Source organism: Conger conger, chromosome 2 (assembly GCF_963514075.1).
Source record: "Conger conger chromosome 2, fConCon1.1, whole genome shotgun sequence".
In the NCBI taxonomy this organism is placed as follows: Eukaryota; Metazoa; Chordata; class Actinopteri; order Anguilliformes; family Congridae; genus Conger; species Conger conger.
In genome coordinates this window covers 55508455-55528273 of record NC_083761.1, presented here as the reverse complement: position 1 = coordinate 55528273, position 19819 = coordinate 55508455, and the positions used below count along the sequence as shown (strand labels likewise).

At 40.7% G+C, this 19819-nt stretch overlaps 1 protein-coding gene across 4 annotated transcripts; it reads left to right on the top strand.

Moving 5' to 3' along the window:
- Window positions 1-255: 255 nt before the first annotated feature.
- LOC133121761 (ubinuclein-1-like) lies at window positions 256-19779 on the top strand. 4 transcript variants are annotated; one of them, XM_061231209.1, is made up of 17 exons: window positions 256-1328; window positions 1746-1847; window positions 1936-2031; window positions 2168-2308; window positions 6699-6790; window positions 9006-9432; window positions 10609-10679; window positions 10805-10934; window positions 11081-11199; window positions 11380-11508; window positions 12166-12309; window positions 12924-12974; window positions 15437-15479; window positions 15566-16624; window positions 17218-17464; window positions 17775-17864; window positions 18420-19779. In XM_061231209.1, the coding sequence occupies exons 1-17, from the start codon at window positions 1095-1097 to the stop codon at window positions 18470-18472; spliced, it is 3228 nt and encodes a 1075-aa protein (XP_061087193.1). In that variant the 5' UTR covers window positions 256-1094; the 3' UTR covers window positions 18473-19779. The 4 variants fall into 4 exon arrangements, with proteins under 4 accessions (XP_061087193.1, XP_061087191.1, XP_061087190.1 ...); XM_061231207.1 differs by having other exon boundaries at window positions 15566-16780; XM_061231206.1 differs by having other exon boundaries at window positions 15566-16789.
- The last annotated feature ends 40 nt before the right edge of the window (window positions 19780-19819 follow it).

The following is a 19819-nucleotide window of genomic DNA, read 5'->3' as shown; positions in this document are numbered from 1 at the left end:
TCCCTATTTCAACTTCGCCGAGTAGTATTTGCAGTAGACTATGCCGTATTTGATTATTTTGGTTGGCCTACATTTTCCTATTTAGGATAGCAGACACTCTTCTGCATGGCGATTTGCACTAGATCTTTAATCAAAATCCCTTTATGCAACTGAATATTTTACTGACACAAGTATCTTTCTCAAATGACAGCACCCCACTGGGAACTGAACGCACAACATTTTAGAGTCGCATTTTGATGACGAAACGGCCGGTTTCAATGGAGGTCCATTCCAGTCAGAAGATAAACAAGAGAGAAAACTGGGGAATGTGACTAATTGGAAATTATTTGTGAAATTATTATAATGAGCTATATTTATATGACAATTTTATTTTTATATGAACTGGAATTGAATTGATTCACATTAAACCCAGACAGTCGGACTAGGGTGTGAAATGGAAGATGTAAAATGTAAACTGAGAATTCTGTCAGAGAGGTTAGCTAGATTCCGACAGAAAGCTTGAATTCTTTAAGTTACATCACCCTAAATAACGAAACGTTTGTAACGCCTTGTACATTATTACATTGCACGCGATAATTACATATATTGTACTTTTTGGAAGGGGCCCTGTGCACGCGTTTCAAGTCAGATTAATCTATCTGTAAGGTTAGTAGCTAGAATTTGTGCATTGCGCTGAATCGATAAGTAGCAGTTGCTAGCTATCGCAATCTTGCTCAATTTCATATTAAGAATCTGCTTATTTCGACCACCCTAAGTCATATGGTGTACAGTCAGTTACTTGATTTCTCACAGGTCCAGCTACATTTTGACCGTGTGCAGTTGGTAGCGAGCTGATGTTAGGCTAGCTAGCTATTTCGGTAGAAATGTCATGCGTTTCAAATAGTGACTGTCGTGCTAAATTGATTACAGGACATTAATCTAGCGAACCACAACTGCCCCTTGAGATGTAAGCCATGGTACATGTAGCATTTACAGGCGCTAGCTAATCCACGCACGTGGTTTCATGTCCATTTCTCATTAGCTAGTTGCCAGGATAGGAGGCTATAGAAGAGTTATAGCTAGCTACCTATCCTAGCTAGATAGCAAACTTTGCTATGGCTGAACCTCGGAGAGTGCAATTGACTAGTCTTTCTGGCAATATCCCCATTCCTTCAACTTTACTTAAGCTACCCTTAAAAGAAGAGTTAACCATTACAACATCAGGGAATGATGTGCATACGGCCATTTCAGAAAAGTCTGAAACAACTTCGCGAATTGTCCTTGCTCTTTTTGAGCCGGATCAACGGCGCTGTCCAGAGTTTTATTATCCTGAACTTGTGAAGAAGAAGGTAAAATACTTATAGCTCCACTATAGACAATGTTGTCGCTACATGTAATCTTTCTGTATCTTTAAACTGAACTGTCGCGTTTAATAATGTATCGGTAGCGATGAATAACTTAATAATAATACAGGATCTCTTGACTGATAGTGTATGCAGGTTTTTCCCCAGTATGTTTGATTGAGCGAAGTACTGAGTTAAGATTTTTCAGTTTTTTTTTGTTGGAAATCCATTTGAAATGTTAAGAGAGATAGCTTAAGATGTTTCTGTGTAAATTCTTGTAAATCTGTGCTTCATCAAGTTTAAGTAATTCATTTTAGTATTAGGGAGTTTTTTGTTTAAGATTCAATTTTTCGCCATTCAGTTGTTGAATCGTAAAGTGCATAGCTAAAGTTAGCTAATATAATACTAAACATTTGCTTGCAGAGCAGTTCACTCAAAAAGCCAATAAAAAGTTTGGAGGAGGTTGAAGAGGAGAAGCACAGAGAGGAGGCAGAAGCTCTTGCCAAGAGGTTTGAAGAAAAATATGTGAGTAGATATTGAGTTGCGCTTTTGTCAAAAAATTTCGGATTCCAAAATACCCGTAGCAATAATAGTGTGAATTTGACATGTTTAGGGAGGAAACAAACGCAAGAAGGACCGCATGCAGGACCTGATTGATATGGGCTATGGCTATGACGAAACGGATTCATTCATTGACAACTCCGAGGCAGTAAGGTTTTAGCCATACGTGATTTGTTTACCCTGAATGTATATGAATATGAAAATAACCAATGTACTTTTAAAGACGTCTGTTTGTTGACTAAATAATAACCCTTTATGTAAACATGGGACCACTTTTTTTTCAGTATGATGAGCTTGTTCCAGCCTCACTCACAACCAAGTATGGAGGATTTTACATCAATTCTGGAATGCTGCAGTTTAGGCAGGCATCTGAATCTGAAGCTGATGATTTCACTGATGAGATGAAGAAAATAAAGGCTCCAAAGGTAAGTGCAACTCAAGCATTTTGATTAAAAATATGGTGCAAATGACAAAGTAGAGGTGTGTAGACCAGGGGTGTCAAACTCCAGTCGCGGAGGGCCACAGTGTCTGCTGGTTTTTGGTGTGTGTCAGCACGTGAGATGAAGTCTTTAATTGGCTGAAGAGTTCACACACCTTGTTCTCAAGGCCTTAATTGGCTGCTGATTGAAAGGAAACTACAAATACCTGCAGACACTGCAGCCCTCCAGGACTGGAGTTTGACACCCCTGGTGTAGACCAATTGTTATTCATAGTCATAGTTGTATGTGTACTTTGTAGGATAGTCAGAAATGCTAAACTGGAAGTTAACCTAAAATAAATTATTCTGCAGATCAGCTGCCATACAGTGAAAGGATTAACTTGTCTATTCCAACATTAAAACATCTGACACATTGGCGTATTATTTGGTTATGCTAATTAAGCATCAAAGAAAGTGTAATGCTCGTAATTATTAAAGTTCAATTTTGGTAGCCATGAAAATTTAATTTCTTACTTGCAAACTAAAGCGCACTCTTAATCTTTTTTTGCTTCATGATCTGCAACCAGTTCACTTTTATTTAACCCCCTAAGTATTGCCTCCTTTTCCTAAAACAAGCTTGGAAATGACATAAAATGGTTACTATTATTGAACCCGTTTGACGACAGTCCTTTCTGAAAGGTAACCCCTGGGGGTTCCAAAAGGCAGAATTACTGCAAATATTACTGAAACAATGCTGCACCCAACTTCAGTCAACTGTCCAAAATGAAGATGTCTGTTATTATACAGTATATACGGTACTATAGGTGGGTTCTGTCGGATAAGATGGCCAATGGGATTAACAAGAACAAGGGACGACTGATACCTGAATGATTGGGTAGATTGCAGTTCTTTCATTTTTGGCAAAACATAGTAATATGGCGGACCTTTGATCAATTCTCTTTTTTTCTCCTAAACAATCCACTGAAATACGTTTCTGAAAACATTTTAGGAAGAAAGTAAGCAATGTAGTTGCTGAATCTTTGGCAGGACCGGGGGTCAAACCCCTCATACGATGTGCAACCACAGTAGCACATTGGCCTTGTGTGCAACTGAAATTAACTGATGCCTGCATCAAGGTCCATTGCTTTAACTGTGCGCCACCGCAGCACTCAGATGTTGAATCTTGATTCATTTTTGATCTGCAATGCCTAGTTTGAAAGTTGGATCCGAGTTCAGTGTGCCAGGCAGCTGCAGTGAAATGGACTGCAAGGCTCTTGTCTACATGACTCACTAACAGTTAAGAGATTTAAAACTATTTAAGAACAAATCTGTTACGTATGAGTGGTTCTTGCATAAGGCCCATTGTATACTAAAATGATCCTGGAAGAAGTTTCCGTGCTCTCCCCTTTTCAGTGGCTTCAGAAAGTATTCAGACCCCTTCATATTTAGCACACTTTATTGTGTTGTCTATTTAATTTTAAATGGATTAAATGCACATAAGGGCGGCACGGATGGTGCAGTGGGTAGCACTGCTGCCTCACAGCATGGACGTCCTGGGTTCGAATCCCCGTCGGCCGGGGCCTCTCTGTGCAGAGTTTGCATGTTCTCCCCGTGTCTGCGTGGGTTTCCTCCGGGTACTCCGGTTTCCTCCCACAGTCCAAAGGCGACCTGTCCAGGGTGTATTCCTGCCTTCCGCCCAATGTATGCTGGGATAGGCTCCAGCCCCCCTGCGACCCTGTTCAGGATAAGCGGGTTGAAATTAAATGAATGAAAATGCACATGTTTGCCCATCAGTCTACACTCAATAACCTATAATGACAGTGTGTTTTTAGAAAAACTGAAATATCATGAATATACTGTCAAAAATATGGGCACCGCTGGTCAAAAAGCCTTTTGCATTTAATTGAAGTGAAGTGAAGTGAAGAGAAGCAAACCTGACCTCTAATGGGTACAAAGTTTCCTCTAATTTGAAATCAACAATGCTTTTTATTTAATTTTTTTTCAAAATAATAAAAAAGGCAAATGCAAATGTTTGGGAACCCTGTTAGGTAGTACGTTGTAACTCGGGTAACTATAACAGCTTGCAAATTTTTCTTGTAGTCAGCTAAGAGTCTTTCAATTTTCGCTTTTGGAATTTTCCCGCATTCTTCCTGGCAGAACACCTCTAGCTCAGAAATATTCTTCCGCCTCCTTGCATGTACAGCATGTTTCAGATCTCTCCACAGATTTTCAACAATATTCAAGTCTGGGGAATTTGGTGCCCATTCAAAAACCTTAATTTGTCTTTCCTGAAGGTACTTCATGGTTGATTTTGAGGTCTGCTTTGGATCATTGTCTTTCTATGCTTTGGATCATTGTCTTGCTGGAATACCCAACCCTTCTTCAACTTCAATGTCTGGAACTTAGCCTCAGGTTTTCTCATGGCTGCATTCATCCTTCCCTCAATTCTCCCTGTCTCCCTGTTTTTGCAACTGAGAAGCACCCCCATAACATGATTATGCCACCACGATGCTTCATTGTAGGGCTGCTATCAGCCAGGTGATGAGCAGTGCCGACATAGTACTAGGCGTTCTGCCCAAAGCTCAATTTGTCTCATCAGGCAAGATAATCTTTTTCCTCTTGCTCTCCAAGAGGGCTGAGGGGAGTCCAAGAGGCCTATCATATGCCTTTTACTTAAGAGTGGCTTGACAGAAGCCACTTTACCATAAAGGACTGATTGATGGAGTGCTGCTGAAATGGCCGTCATTCCGGCAGGTTCTTCTATCTCTGCAGAAGCTCTGTTATTGTGAAAGTGGAGGTTGGGTCCCTAACCAAAGTCCTTTTTGCCCCATTATTCAGTCTGGCCAGACGACCAACTCTAGGAAGATTCCTGGTGGTTCCAAACTTCTTCCATTTCACAATTTTTGAAGTCACTGTACTCCTGGTTTTTTTTATTATTTTTTTATTTTTATTTTTTATTTTTTATTTTTTTTAAACCCATGCTCTGATCTATGCCTTGCTACAATTTTATCATGGAGGTCTACAGAGATCCTCTGTAAAAATAATTAATGTCTTGGTTTTTGTCCTACCATGCAGTGTGTACCTTTCTAAACCTTGTTTAATCAATTCAATTTGCCACAGGTTGACCCCAATTAAGTTCTAGACACATCTCAAGGATAATTAAAGCAAACATGATGCAGCTCACAACAATTTGGAGTGCCACAGCAATGGGTCTGAATAGTTTTGTAATTGAGAGATTTCACTTTGACTTTTGAAGAAATGTTCTTAATTTCTAGACATGTTTTCACTTTGTCTTTATGGGTTATTGAGTGTAGATTGAAGCAGTCTGAATACTTTTTGAAGCCACTGTAACTACAATAATTACATTAATAACATCTAGTATAGTAGCATATTAATTGATTGAAGTCTTTGTCACATACTCTCAACCCAGCCAGTCAAACATCCTACAATTTATTATTATTATTATTCGAAAGCAGGCCTGCACCTTATTTATAAGAAATATACCAAAAAATATTTTGAGAATGTATTTGGATGCTCATTCATATACAATGGGGTCAAGTCACTGAAAACTCCATCTAATGCGGAATCAAAGGCATTTTCACTGTCTTCAGGCCGATTCTCTCAGAGGAGTGATATAGCCTTCGCAAAATAATTTTTTTATGGTAAAACCTCAGCCTTTTTATGCATAAAGTCACAAGAAATGTCTTTGCCAGTTGAGATGCGGTTTTTGTTCCCGGGAGTTTATAGAAAACGTAGATAATAGTATTCCTATGTGCAAGTACTTTTGTACAAGTAACAGCGAAATCAAAAGAAATGATAATTACTCTAGAGAAATTCTGGGCATTATATACATTCCTAGTAAGCACATTTTTGGAATTAGAAACTATTATGGATTTGGTTAGCTGGACCCTTGCTGCAAAAGTAGTACCAAATTTACCCTGATTCATGTCGTCTGGAGTTCCAAAATACAGAGATGGTGAGGTCCCCCCAGGCTTGTTTTGGCACCCCTCATGTTACAAAATTAGGTACTCTTGTCACAAGCAAAGGCATAGTAGAAAATGAAAATGTATGTCCTGTGACCATATTGATTCAAAAATCACAGTGGGGGGGGGGGAAAAAGGAATGCATGTAAATAAACCCACTTGGTGTGACTTATGGGGTTAAAATTGATCAACACAATCTGCTGTGAGTAATCATTAAAGAAAGCAATGATCATCTTTCAATTTTTTACTATTATGTGCCAGCAAGGGCCTAATGTATGAAATGGTTTTTAATAGTTATGGCTAATTGAAGAAAATATTTTTTTCTTCAGAATCCTCCGGAATTGCTGAAGAGTTTAATTCAATTCAGTTATAAAATCTTTGAAAAGTTTTTTTAGTATATTGTCTTTTTTGTAGAAGAAAAAATTAAAGGACGGAGGGGATGTAAAATTAATCAAGAAGAAGACAAAAGATGGGCAGCATAAAAAATCCAAAGTTTCAAAGATGGGGTAAGTGTAAAATTTTATAGCAACAGTAGTTTCTATTCTGTCACCAGTTTTTATTGTTTTGGCTCTGTACTATCACACATTTTGAAATCAAAACGGTTAATATGAGGTTAAATGCAGATAGTCAACTTTAATTTGTGGGTAGTTGGGTGTATTGGGTGATCCATGTTGGAATTGGAGACATTTCCATGCCTAGGGCCAGATTTACTAAGCCTTTTGCGACAATTGTCTGGTGCACATATTTCTCATTCTGCCCATGAAACATGCGTCGCATGTATCAAACTGATGCACAGGGCTTGAACCGCAGTGTGCGCTCTTTAATGCATATGCATATCAGGGTGGATCGCGCAATTAAAGGACGGAGATATTATAAGTGTGGCTGATTATGTATTCCGTTGAATTAACTAAAGTCCATGGAATTAACAAGGGTCGATTTGTGCTCAAAATAGCAGGTGTAAACCGAGGCGCAAGTGAGACCGAGACAAATGCTTCGATTCTTGGAACAAAAATCACACTCTTTCAACTTCCAAGAAATCATCAAACAGATTATTAATATAAAAGGCTGGGTGTTTGTCAGAGAAAATACTTTGGAAAATAATTTATGAAGTTAACCAATATCGCATGCGAAGCTGTGGAAAATGACTGAAATAACGTGCTCAACCATAATGACCGTAACAAGTGTTTGAAGTTTTAAAAAAATCGTTAGTCGGTAGTAAAACAATAAGTAGGTTGAATGCATTGACATGCTGTTTTTAATCACTTTGGTCCATCCTGGAAAGACATGCTTTTTGCCTTTAACAGGACATTGGTAGAAACAGAGCATGCTCAACTGCATTGCTAAAATAATAAGGGTTGTGTGTTTGTTTGTATTAGTTATCCTCCAAAACAATCACGGACAATAAACTGGGAAAAACATCTACAAATTACCAGTCATACAAATAATTGTGCTATTGGAAAAAATGAATTGTCATGGAACCTCCCACACAACGTTCCCATTCTATCCAGACAATAGTCAAGCTCATTGCAGTGTTATATCTCGCATTTAATTCAAACAACAATAGCCACCACAGCTGGAAAATGTGCACGTTTTGTCCTGCACTAGATACGTGGCAGCCGATACAAGCAATACCCCACACGCAGTGAAGATATTCAATGCACTAAACGCGTGTTTTACCTGCGCTGTTTAAGATCTGCCTCTTTTGCAAAATGCGGATCGTAGGCAGTCCCATTCGCTGATTGCGTAATGAGCTGTTGCCTTTGTAAATAAGACGTTAATTTTCAGTTAAATAAGATGTTCAGTTAACTTTGTAATTAAGATGTTCATTGGACTGTGACCACACCAACATACCCTCTGCAGGCCCCATTTTGCGCTGCAGGTTTCATGTACATAAGTCTGGCCCATAGTCTCCCCATTTTAGGGGAGCAAAAATAATTGGACAATTGGGTGCTTGGCTATTTCTTGGCCAGAAAATGTTCAAGAATAAAGTCTTGTGGACAGATGAAACTGGTAGTAACCTGTACCAGACTGACGGAAAGGGGAATCCTTAGAAAGGAACTGCTCATTATCCAGTGGACCCCCCTACCAGTGAAAGATTGTCGTAGTGTCATGGTTTGGACGGCCTTTCACTTTATGGCAGGACAGTGACTCCAAACAGTACTAAAGTCAAAACCGAGTCAATTGCCCATCCTGAATCTAACTGAACATGTGTGTCACTTACGGAAGACAAGACCAAAGACCGAATGCACGAAGCAAATGGCTGCAGTACAGACCTGGCAGAGCATCACCAGAGAATGAAGTACTAAATATGACTATTTCAGAATGACTGTATTTCCAAAATGTATAAAAATACCCTTTATGAAAGCTGACAATCTGCACAATCTGCACTTGTGAATTGTTTGGTATATCTCAAATTTGAGTACAGAGCCTGATAAAGAAAGAATGTTTTTGTCCCAAACTGTATGTTCAGTAACCTCTGGATTTTATAGCCTGTCATTCAACTGAAAATTATTTTTAAAACCATTTTAGTTAGGTGCAATGAAGGACAAATTAAAAATAGTTTTGTGGGCATATCTTCCCCTGACCTGTTTAAAACAACTTCCCAGTTGAATAATACTTTTAAGATCTTGAGAGGTTCTTGTTATTCCTTGATTATTTTTTGTTGTAGATTAAGGTTCTTTGTTTCTGATAATGACTTTTGGTCGCATTTTGTTCAATTAGCATCATGCCTCTCAATTCCACGGAGGAAAAGAAGAAGAAAAAGAAGCATTCTGGTGCCCTGAGTGTCAATGAAATGCTGAAGACTTTCCAAAGAGAGAAAGAATCTTCATTAACAGAGCCAAAGCCACCACAGATCAGCCAGCCCATGACTCTCTCAGTTCGAGAGATGGACCCCAGCTTAAGTGTGGCAGATCCTCTTCTCTCTCTCATTGGATCTGCTAATGAGAGCGATTTCTTCCAGGCAGCTAGTACCATTGACTTTGACATTGACCTGGACAAGCTACTCTATGAATCACCAGAGCCTAGTCCTCCAGGCTTAGATGAGAACAGCGACCCTCTGTCTGCAGTGCAGTCTCAGAAACAACCCCTTTCGCTCCCAGAAGGATTACCACCGGCTTTGGAAAGGCGTATTAAAGAACTGACTCAGGTACAGTTTATGTTGTCCTCACGATAAACACTGCATCTCCATCATTGGCTTTGTATTCAGGTCGCATGCAGGTTTTCTTCGGGGTGTTTGTTGTCGAGTGTCTCTTGTGCCTTTTGAGTGTTTGTGTGAAATAATATGGCATGCCATGCTGCACTTGACATGGAATAACACTCAATTGGAAATTATAGAAAATTTGAACGATACCCACTTTAATAGACTTAATAGGCTTATGTTGTACTTGATGGCAGTGGAGGGGTCCTGTGCCATGGAATGCCCAATTCCCTTGCAGATCAACCCAAGTGAGCAGGAATAATGAATGATTAGGGTTTTGATGGAATGATTGCATTGGTGTTGAATTTGAAAGAAAGCTGCTTAAGGATTGTGCCAATTGGGCCAATACACAGTCGGTGCGAGTGCAGTCAATCACAGCACAGGGAGGCTTTTGTGGTCTCAACATGGAAACTGTTCAGCTTTCATAAGCATACAAAATAAAATAATTTTATTGAATTAACAGAATATCAACCGAGGCGGTGCGCTGTTGTTGCCATGAGCAAAGTGTGTACTGTAACACCAGTAGCTGCTGCAGTTCGTTAAAAGTGGAGGTTTAGGGGAGCCGCGGTGGCGCAACGGGCTAAGACGCAGCAGACTTGCGGTTGTAGTTCGCTGCAGTTGCACACCGGGGACCGGGGTTCGATTCTCGGTCCTGCCAAAAGCCAAGTTTGGCCGGCTCACGTGGAGCAGCAATAATTGGCTCGCTGCTCCAGAGGGAGGGACTTGGCAGGGTTAGTAGATAGCCGCACAAAACAAGCACCTCGGGCACCTCGGAATCACGGTTACAGCTTGGGAGGCGAGACGGCTTGAAGAAGGCGTGTCGCTCTCCCGTTGGCCGCCGAGGGACGGGGTGTGGGCGGTGTATCTAATACTAGCTCTAATTGAATCAGACGGGGTCCAATTGGCTACCAAATTGGGAGAAAAAGGGAAAAAATCGGGAGGTTTAATTTGTTAGCTTCAACGTTCCCAAATAAGTATTTGAAGAAAATGTAGTAAAATGCTCAGATAGCATACAGAGGTGACTTCATTTTGAATAAACCCACTGAGAAAAAGGAAATAGAGATTATGCTATATATTTGAAGTTGTAGGAGAGGAGCTGACTAATCCATTCTGTCCAACCAACAGGCTGCTAAAGCCTCAGAGGGAGAAGGAAAGCAGAAATTTTTCACTCAAGATATTAACAACATGTTACTTGAGTAAGTTACTTTACTTAATTTACTAGAGCATGCCCTTTAAAATCTGATGTGATCATGAAGTGGCTAGCTTTGTTTAAATTCAAATGTACTGTCCAACATTTTGTTGTTTGGTGTTTTGTCTGTAGCATTGAGCTTCAATCCAGAGAGCTGAACAGCCAAATGCGCTCTGGAATCTACGCACACCTGGCCTCTTTTCTCCCATGCAGCAAGGACACATTGGTCAAAAGAGCAAAGAAGCTGCATTTACATGAGCAGGTTAGGAACAAACACACATTCAGCCCTGCCTATTTGTTAGTTTTCAATACCGTTCTTCACAGTGCACTTAACCCCAAGGCCTCAATGGCTTTCAATGGATACCGAAAATTAACGGCACACAGTAACCCCAAGTTTTTCTCTGTAAGGATGGCCGTCTCAAAGAACCACTTCAAAGGCTGAAAGAAGCCATTGGCAGATCCATGCCTGGACAGATAAGCAAGTACCAGGATGAGTGCCAGGCTCACACTCAGGCCAAGTTTGCAAAGTATGTAACCGCAGATTGAAAAGCAGGAGAGTGTTGCCTGTTTCTGTCCATATGCTCTTCCCTCACTTGGGAATTTAAAGTACTTCAACCTTGAAACCTTGATTCTGAGAGGTTATTGCTTTGTTTGAACTTTAACACCGTTCCTTTCAATGGAAATTAATTATGGTATTTGCATTGCAGAATCTTGGAGGAGGGTAAAGAAAAAGAATCGAAAGATAAGGCATACTCTGATGATGATGATGAAGAAGAGAAGAGTGGCAAGCGGGTTATGGGACCCAGGAAAAAGTTCCAGTGGAATGATGAGATAAGGTGAGCAACAACACGATCACTGGGGGCTCATATGAAAAAGTGTCCAGCAAAAGAATGCTTACTAGACGAGCAAAGAAATGTGCAAAGGGTATTACGTTTCAGTTCTAAGATCTGTTGTTGCAGGAAGAATTATGCTAAATTGCCATTTTGCTACATCATATTTCATCAGTGTGTGACTAGCTGTGCACATGGGGTCCTCTATGAGATTTTCGCTCAGGTGATTCATTACGTAAATGATACTGATGTCAATAATGTTACATGAACACACACAAACAAAGGCGAAGTTGCCATTTAAAAAAATAAATTAAGGAAAGAAGATGATCGAATAAGATGATTATAGTAACAAAACAGAATTGTACATTTATCACAAGAAAGGTCTAAAATAATTTACATTTTGACCCTGAAAATTTGTGCTAGAGACTTCACTTCCAGTGTGGGTTAATATAACATCTGCAATATGGTCTTTAAACTAGACAATCAGTGTCTTATGTAGCTTTACTTTACCACACATGCATCCTGCATTTTCTATGTCACTTACCATGAAATTCGCTGATGTAGATTTGATGTTTAGAATGGGTAATTGTGACCCCTAAAATTTAGATTGTTTTGTGTTTTTTTTTTTTTTTTGCATTTTCTGATCAATTTCTCTTGTACTAGGGAGTTTCTTTGCAATGTTGTCAGGCTTAAAATGGGTAGCTATGAACTGGAGAGAAACAAGTCCCAAAATGCAGAAGAGTATTTGAAGGCTTTTCTGGAGGCTGAAGTTAAACCGCTTTGGCCAAAAGGATGGATGCAAGCCAGGTGACTAATAATGAAAGAATGCACTTCACCTGTACTAGAATGTGATGCATTTCCCCTAACTATTGCAATGATGATTTAGACTCTCCGTGAGTGAAGCCCTCAACCTCACTCTAAAGTTGAGTGCTGTCATTAACGGCTGATCCTTGCCTTACAATGTAAGAACATTTGAAAGTTAGGAACCCCAACTCTTCCTTTTGCATATTTATTTCATCAAGTCTAGGGCTGGGCATATACTGAAACAATGATTACTGACTGCAATAACAATCATCGCCACCATGTGGCGTATTGCCTTTCCTTAGATTTTTTTTTTTCTATAATTATACCTGATGCGGTAGTAAACATCCAAACTTCTGAGGCCATGTTAAATGCTTCTGGCAAAAAAATACAAGTACAAACATCACCACTGATATCTATTGAGTGTTGATGGGTCAGGCTTCTACAGCTTCCATGTGAAAATGATATTTGTTTTGGTCCATCACATTGAAGCTGCAAAGCCTTACTGCTGATTGACAGTCTCATCAATACTGTTTTATGGTGTAACATCTAATTCTAGATCGACTACATTTGAGTCACTGCATTAACACTTGTAAATATTCTCAATCTCCTTTCAACAGGATGCTGTTCAAAGAGAGCCGGAGAGCACATTGTCACATTACGTGTCTACCGTAAGTAAGCCAGACAACACAAAATCAGCAGAAGAATGTAGTCTTTAGATATAAATGATTAACCACTCACCCCTTAAGTACTCTTTTAATGATTAACGTCAAATGGTTCAAAAATGTTACCATACCTGTCCGAAGGAAAAGGAATGCAATGCATTGAATTCCAGTGTGCACCTGCAATAACTGTTCCTAATCTGACCTTGTTGCAGGTAAGTTTTTAAGCAGTGTCCCTATTTTAGATCACCATACAGTTTATTTTTTAACCGTAAACTTCAACATGAAGATATCGCAACTTGCATAATTAACTGGATGCAAAAAAACAAGTAGAGTCTCTCTTGGTTAACACCAAAAATACAGGTCTCCTTGTTGAAAAATTTACTGAATTAACTGAATGGTAAAATATTAGGTGCTGAATTGCCAATTATGGATGTAATTCAGTGCTTTATGATAGAAGTTGAGTTTTTTTAAATAAATAAATAATTGCTCAGAACTTCCATGTTGCCAGAGTGTCTGTACTTTCTGTATAGGTCTTTTCTACTATCAGTATGCTGCTGTCAAACCTGCTTCATATCAGGGGATGCCATCATGTTTTGGCTAAATAATCTTTGTGTTGAAAACAGTTAATCTTTGTGTTGAAAACTTTTGTGTTGATTTTGAATGGCTCCAATGTTTGCATTATTCAGTCTTATACAGTCAGGTCCATAAATATTGGGACATCGACACAATTCTCCTCTTTTTGGCTCATACACCACCACAATGGATTTGAAATGAATATGAGATATGCTTTAACTGCAGACTTTCAGCTTTTATTTGAGGGTATTTGCATCCAAATCAGGTGAACGGTGTAGGAACAGTTTGTATATGTGCCTCCCACTTTTTAAGGGACCAAAAGTAATGGGACAAACTAACAATCATAAATCAAACTTTCACTTTTTAATACTTGGTTGCAAATCCTTTGCAGTCAATTACAGCCTGAAGTCTGGAACGCATAGACATCACCAGACGCTGGGTTTCATCCCTGGTGATGCTCTGCCAGGTCTCTACTGCAACTGTCTTCAGTTTTGTCTTCAGCAAGTGAAATGCATGTTCAATCGGATTCAGGTCAGGTGATTGACTTGGCCATTGCATAACATTCCACTTCTTTGCCTTAGGGCGGCCTGTAGCGTAGTGGTTAAGGTAAATGACTGGGACACACATGGTTGGTGGTTCTAATCCCGGTGTAGCCACAGTAAGATCCGCACAGCCGTTGGGCCCTTGAGCAAGGCCCTTAACCCTGCATTGCTCCAGGGGAGGATTGTCTCCTGCTTAGTCTAATCAACTGTACGTCGCTCTAGATAAGAGCGTCTGCCAAATGCCAATAATGTAATGTAATGTAAAAAAAACTCTTTGGTTGCTTTCGCAGTATGCTTCAGGTCATTGTCCATCTGCACTGTGAAGCACCATCCAATGAGTTCTGAAGCATTTGGCTGAATATGAGCAGATAATATTGCCCGAAACACTTCAGAATTCATCCTGCTGCTTTTGTCAGCAGTCACATCATCAATAAACCAGTTCCATTGGCAGCCATACATGCCCATACACTCTGGTGAAGTCTTCTCTTGATTGTTGACTTTGACACACATACACCTACCTCCTGGAGAGTGTTCTTGGTCTGGCCAACTGTTGTGAAGGGGTTTTTCTTCACCAGGGAAACAATTCTTCTGTCATCCACCACAGTTGTTTTCCGTGGTCTTCCAGGTCTTTTGGTGTTGCTGAGCTCACCGGTGCGTTCTTTCTTTTTAAGAATGTTCCAAACAGTTGATTTGGCCACACCTAATGTTTTTGCTATCTCTGATGGGTTTGTTTGATTTTTCAGCCTAATGATGGCTTGCTTCACTGATAGTGACAGCTCTTTGGATCTCATATTGAGAGTTGACAGCAACAGATCCCAAATGCAAATGGCACACTTGAAATGAACTCTAGACCTTTTATCTGCTCCTTGTAAATGGAACAGCTGAGCAGCCAATTGTCCCATTACTTTTCGTCCCTTAAAAAGTGGGAGGCACATATAGAAACTGTTGTAATTCCTACACCGTTCACCTGATTTGGATGTAAATACCCTCAAATTAAAGCTGAAAGTCTGCAGTTAAAGCATATCTTCGTTTCATTTCAAATCGATTGTGGTGGTGTATAGAGCCAAAAAGAGGAGAATTGTGTCAATGCCCCAATATTTATGGACCTGATTAAGTATTAGTACTTGGCCATTGGGTCTCATAATTATTTTAAAATGTATATAGACTGGGTATTAATTCAGGATTATGAATTCATGTAGTGTCAATGTAACATGATATTTAAGCTTATAATTTAAATAATTAAATAATGAAAAATTAACTATTTACCTCCAAAATACTGCAACTAATTGTGTGCATTTAAGGTATTTCCATGTGCTGCAGTCTTAGAACCCCTAACTTTGTTTCCACCTACAGGACCAAAAAGAAAGTCATAACCGCCCCAAAAATAAAAAACAAGGTATGTGAGTTGTTTCCTTTTAAATTGTGAATATAAAAAAATGGAAAATGATATCCATTTTACAGTACTGCGTATTTCCTCTCCAGGAGCCGTTTGTGAAACTGGAGAGAAAGGGGACCTTCTTCGGCAATGCACCAACCCCCACTGGGAGCACTGTGTTGGGGTCTGGGAGTCCATCAGTGCTGGCCTCGGGGTCTGAGAGCTCGTCAGTGGGCCCCCATGGATGCTGCGGTCCTCACTGCGCTCCAGTCCATGCCCCCAACAGCATTCAAGCCTTCAGTATGGATGACTCGCTGGACGGAGATCTGCTTCATAACCCCCCTTCGCTGGGGGCAGTTTCCGAGGAGCTGGCGGCCCTCAACAGCGACGCGAGAGGCAGCCCCGATTTCTGCTTTTCCGCCGTACACAAGCCTGCCCCTGACAGCGTTCCCGCCTCGGCCCTGCTGGAGGAGAGGAACGCCGTGCCGAAGCTGTCTGAAACCACGTCCATGGCTACGTCACAGTCGCCGCTCAACCTTTTAGCTGAGCAAGCGCTAGCACTCGGGCAGCTCTCCCAAGACGGGAAAACCGAAAACACCCAGCTGCTGATTCTCCCCGGCTACAAGGAGCTGCTGTCCCATGCAACCCTCTCTGCCAAAGCCTTGTCTGACAGTATGCAGGCCAAAGAGAGGAGCTTCAATCAGCCAGGAACCAGCCACTCTCCTTTACCTTCTCCAACCCTGAAGCCTTTCCTACAGCACAGCCAACGCCAGAAACACTTTCCCACGCCAATGCAGTACAACCTGGGCAGTTCCCAAAATAAAGCATCAAAATACTTTCACCCGTGCTCAGGCGTACAGCAGCCCAAGGCCGCGTCGAAAGCACAGGCTTTTCAGTCCCTCTCCTCCTCTCCGCCCAACAACGGCCACCCCGCGTCCATCAGCATAGCCAGCATGATTCCCTCTAAAGGGTCCGCCCTGACCTACCTGCCGAAACACGGCTCCACGCCTAGCCCCTCCGGCCTGGCCTTCAAGCCCGAGTTCTCCCTGCCGGGCACTCCCCAGGGCAGCGCGGCCCAGTGCCTCTCTGGCTCTCACGGCCCGGCCACCGGCGCGAAGTCCCCCTCTCCCAGCCAAGCCCCGTGCCTGCAGTCGCCCAGCACCACAGTAAAGAAAGCTCCCTCCTCTCAGAAACTCACCCTGGTGGCACCTCCTGGTGGCTCTAACGGGGACTCTGCCATGGGCATTCAGGGTGTAGCCAGACTCCTCACTTCCTCACTGAACCCTGCTGTGGCACCCCCCGTGTCTGCCCCAGTAGCTGCTGTGAGTCAAGTGAGAGCGGGGTGCTATAGCCGTCCTCCTGTACTCTCTTTCCTTCTCTCCCTCTGTCCTCTCACTAAAGCCGTAGCTGTAAGGTTTAAAGAGTGTAACGCATCACAGTGCTCTGTTTTTCTCGCAATTGACTAGCGATCACAGTAAATCAAATAAGTCATGTTAAACAAAACGTAATGCCTGCTTTTTTGCAAATAGTATTCCCTCCCAGCTACAAGAATGTTTGGCAGACCACATATGTCATGCATGTGGAATAGATGTGCTAGCAGGGCACATGGCACACCATAACCACCAGTTGATTTAAGCATCTTATACATAGCTTATAGTTTTAGATTATACCTTTTGATTGTAGTCTTAATTATATGTTGTTGAAATCTGTACGCTCTTCGTAATCCGTAACTTTTTTTTTTTTTTCTGTCCCAACGAAGGTCACAAAGAGCGGGGCATCTGTGCTGTCAAGTGCCCCGTCTCTTAACCTCCTGTCACCATCATTTACTACAGCGGGCCAGAAGCTGACCCCAGGGACGCTCGGGATTCTCCCTGGCATCGTCCCTATGCACACATTTAGTTTCCCCGTCATCTTCAACCCGGAATCCGCATCCCAAAAGATGGGATCGAAAGACGCCATCGTCACCGGGCCCGCCCCGGGGACGTTTCACCACGGACTGACTCACAGTAAGTGTCACACAGTGACACACACGGGCCACAGCGCACGAGTCCACGCACGGTGTCGTCGTTGAACGTTTGTATTGTTATGCTTGCGGTATTTGTGTTTGTCTTGTGTCGTAATCTCTTTTCCATCACTCTTCATTTTCTGTAGAAACACTTGTCAGTATGAGCTTCCCCTTTTGGGTTATCTGATATGTTTTCTGACATTTTCTCACATGATGAGGACGGGTGTCTAGCACACACACCAAGCTTCTGAGGTGCAGTGCATGATCACACACACTTTACTTGTCTGCACTTGTCTTCTTTCCTCCTCTAGGTATATTTGGTGGTTTGCATTCTAGCACGCTCCACCCACCGCAACTCCCACAATCCACTCTGTCCTCCCATTTACAGCAAAGCCTACAAGGTAATCTGCCACACACATTAACCTCTGTCTTCTCTGTCTCATTATTAAGTGAAAGAGGGCTTAACTGCTTCTGCAGGCATTCTCGTTCATTGTCCTGCATTTTGTCTGTCTTTCCCTGGAGATTCTGCGGTACTGATGACATGTACTGTGAGCTTTTGAACCGCGATGCTAATAAGGCACCGATGACATGGACTTGGAGATTATGTCTCTCCGCTCGCAATGACTGAAAATTTTGACCTACGGGGCTCAGTAATTATAATTGCTCCTTGCAAGATTAGAATAATGTAAATTGTTTTGAAGACAAAATGATGCCAGTGTTTTGGACATCTGTTTTGGAATGTTTCTGTCGTCGGTAAGTTGGATTTCAGGCCAAACGATGCAAGGTAGAGTTGCATAAGTGTAATCAGAGCAAGGATTCTCCCTTAGCATTTGTCATCTTCCAAGTAAAAAATAACTTTCGTGTTTGATCTTTTTGACACGGTAGCTGGTAGCCCAAACTAATTATTTTGCTCTTGGTTCTACTGAAGAAATTAATCAGTTGTACATTTATTTCAGATGGGAGCAAAGTCCACGGAGAGAGCGCAAACGCACAGAGAAAGTTGCAATGAAGTCTCAAAGACGAAAAAAAAAACGCTGCTAGTTTCAACTGAGGCAACGTTGATAAAACTCAATTGCTTTAATGTTCTTATAGTGTTGTGGTGGTGATGGAAGGATTGTTTCAATGTGACGTAAAAGTCGGAAATGCACAATGCAACTTGCACTTAGTTCCCCAACTGAAATCGTACTTTTATAATGTATTGTGGAAGTGTAGATCAGTTGAGAAAAGGTAGAGGGTTATACCTGACGATTAACACTGAATGTAATGAAGGTGTTTTAACATGTTCAGGGTCCTGTGTCTTAAAACCACCCCTTTTTAAAAAAAATAAAAAAATAAATAAAAATGCATTGTTGCATATGGTGTGCTGTACAGTGAGAAATTGCACTCAAATTAGTCATTTTGCCAAATGAACAACTATGGAGAAACTTGGTTGTTGTGGATTGTAAAATGAATTTTGAAACGTGATCTACAATTTATGTTGCTAAGTTGATTTGTATTGAACTTTTTGTTATAACTTAAGTACGGCACTCATTTGTATTGCTTTATTTCTATATTTCTTTTTGTTTCCCAAGTTGGGGTCGGAGGATTCATGGAGTATTTTCATCCTTGTTATGGTTTTGAATAACTACACTGTAAAATCATGGGACCATTTTTCTACTGTATACTTATGTAAATTGCATTGAGTGCGGCATTTTTCTGCTTTGTGCTGAATATGTGCTATAATAAAATGGGAAATAGCATTTAACATGCCTTTCCCAAAATGTTATTTTCAGAGTACAACTGACTAATGATAGATGACTAAAAGCAATTTAAATGCACTTGTTTAAAAGAAAAATCTGAAATGATATCCTGAGATAAAATCTGAAGGGTTACATTTTTTGCAGTGTTTATATTATAATTTGCTCAAAATTCTAGTTTGTTAAAAATAATATTAGTATTATCATGACTATTAAAGAATGAAAAAGGCCTTTATAAAAATGGAAAGTCAATTTGGGTCCCATTTATGGTGAGATTAAGCTGTCTGTGGAAAATTTATTGAACATTTGTTAAATCTCAGGACTTAAAGCTATATAAGTTTGAGCAATTTACTTGAACATTTGAAGGTTTGTAAATTGTACTGCATATGTGATGCTCTAGATTGTCTACTGTATGTAAAATGGCACTTTTTAAATGCTTCGTTGTTCTTACAATGTTTGTAGTGGAAACGGATTTCAAAGAAGTCGGTTATATTTACCTTGTAAAAAGTGCTTCATGTTTTGTATTTCTAAATTTATTTAAATGAAAAAATGCATTAAACTGACTTGAATAAAAAAATTACCCGAATTCTACTTCAGATGCGAGTGTGTGTGTATGAGCG

Excerpts from the sequence above, each read along its gene's own strand:
- LOC133121761 (XM_061231206.1), top strand. The coding sequence starts at position 1,095 with ATGGCTGAACCTCGGAGAGTGCAATTGACTAGTCTTTCTGGCAATATC. Across the intron at positions 1,329-1,745 it reads CTGAACTTGTGAAGAAGAAG|AGCAGTTCACTCAAAAAGCC; the intron begins GTAAAATACTTA and ends ATTTGCTTGCAG. Across the intron at positions 12,310-12,923 it reads AAAGGATGGATGCAAGCCAG|GATGCTGTTCAAAGAGAGCC; the intron begins GTGACTAATAAT and ends TCCTTTCAACAG.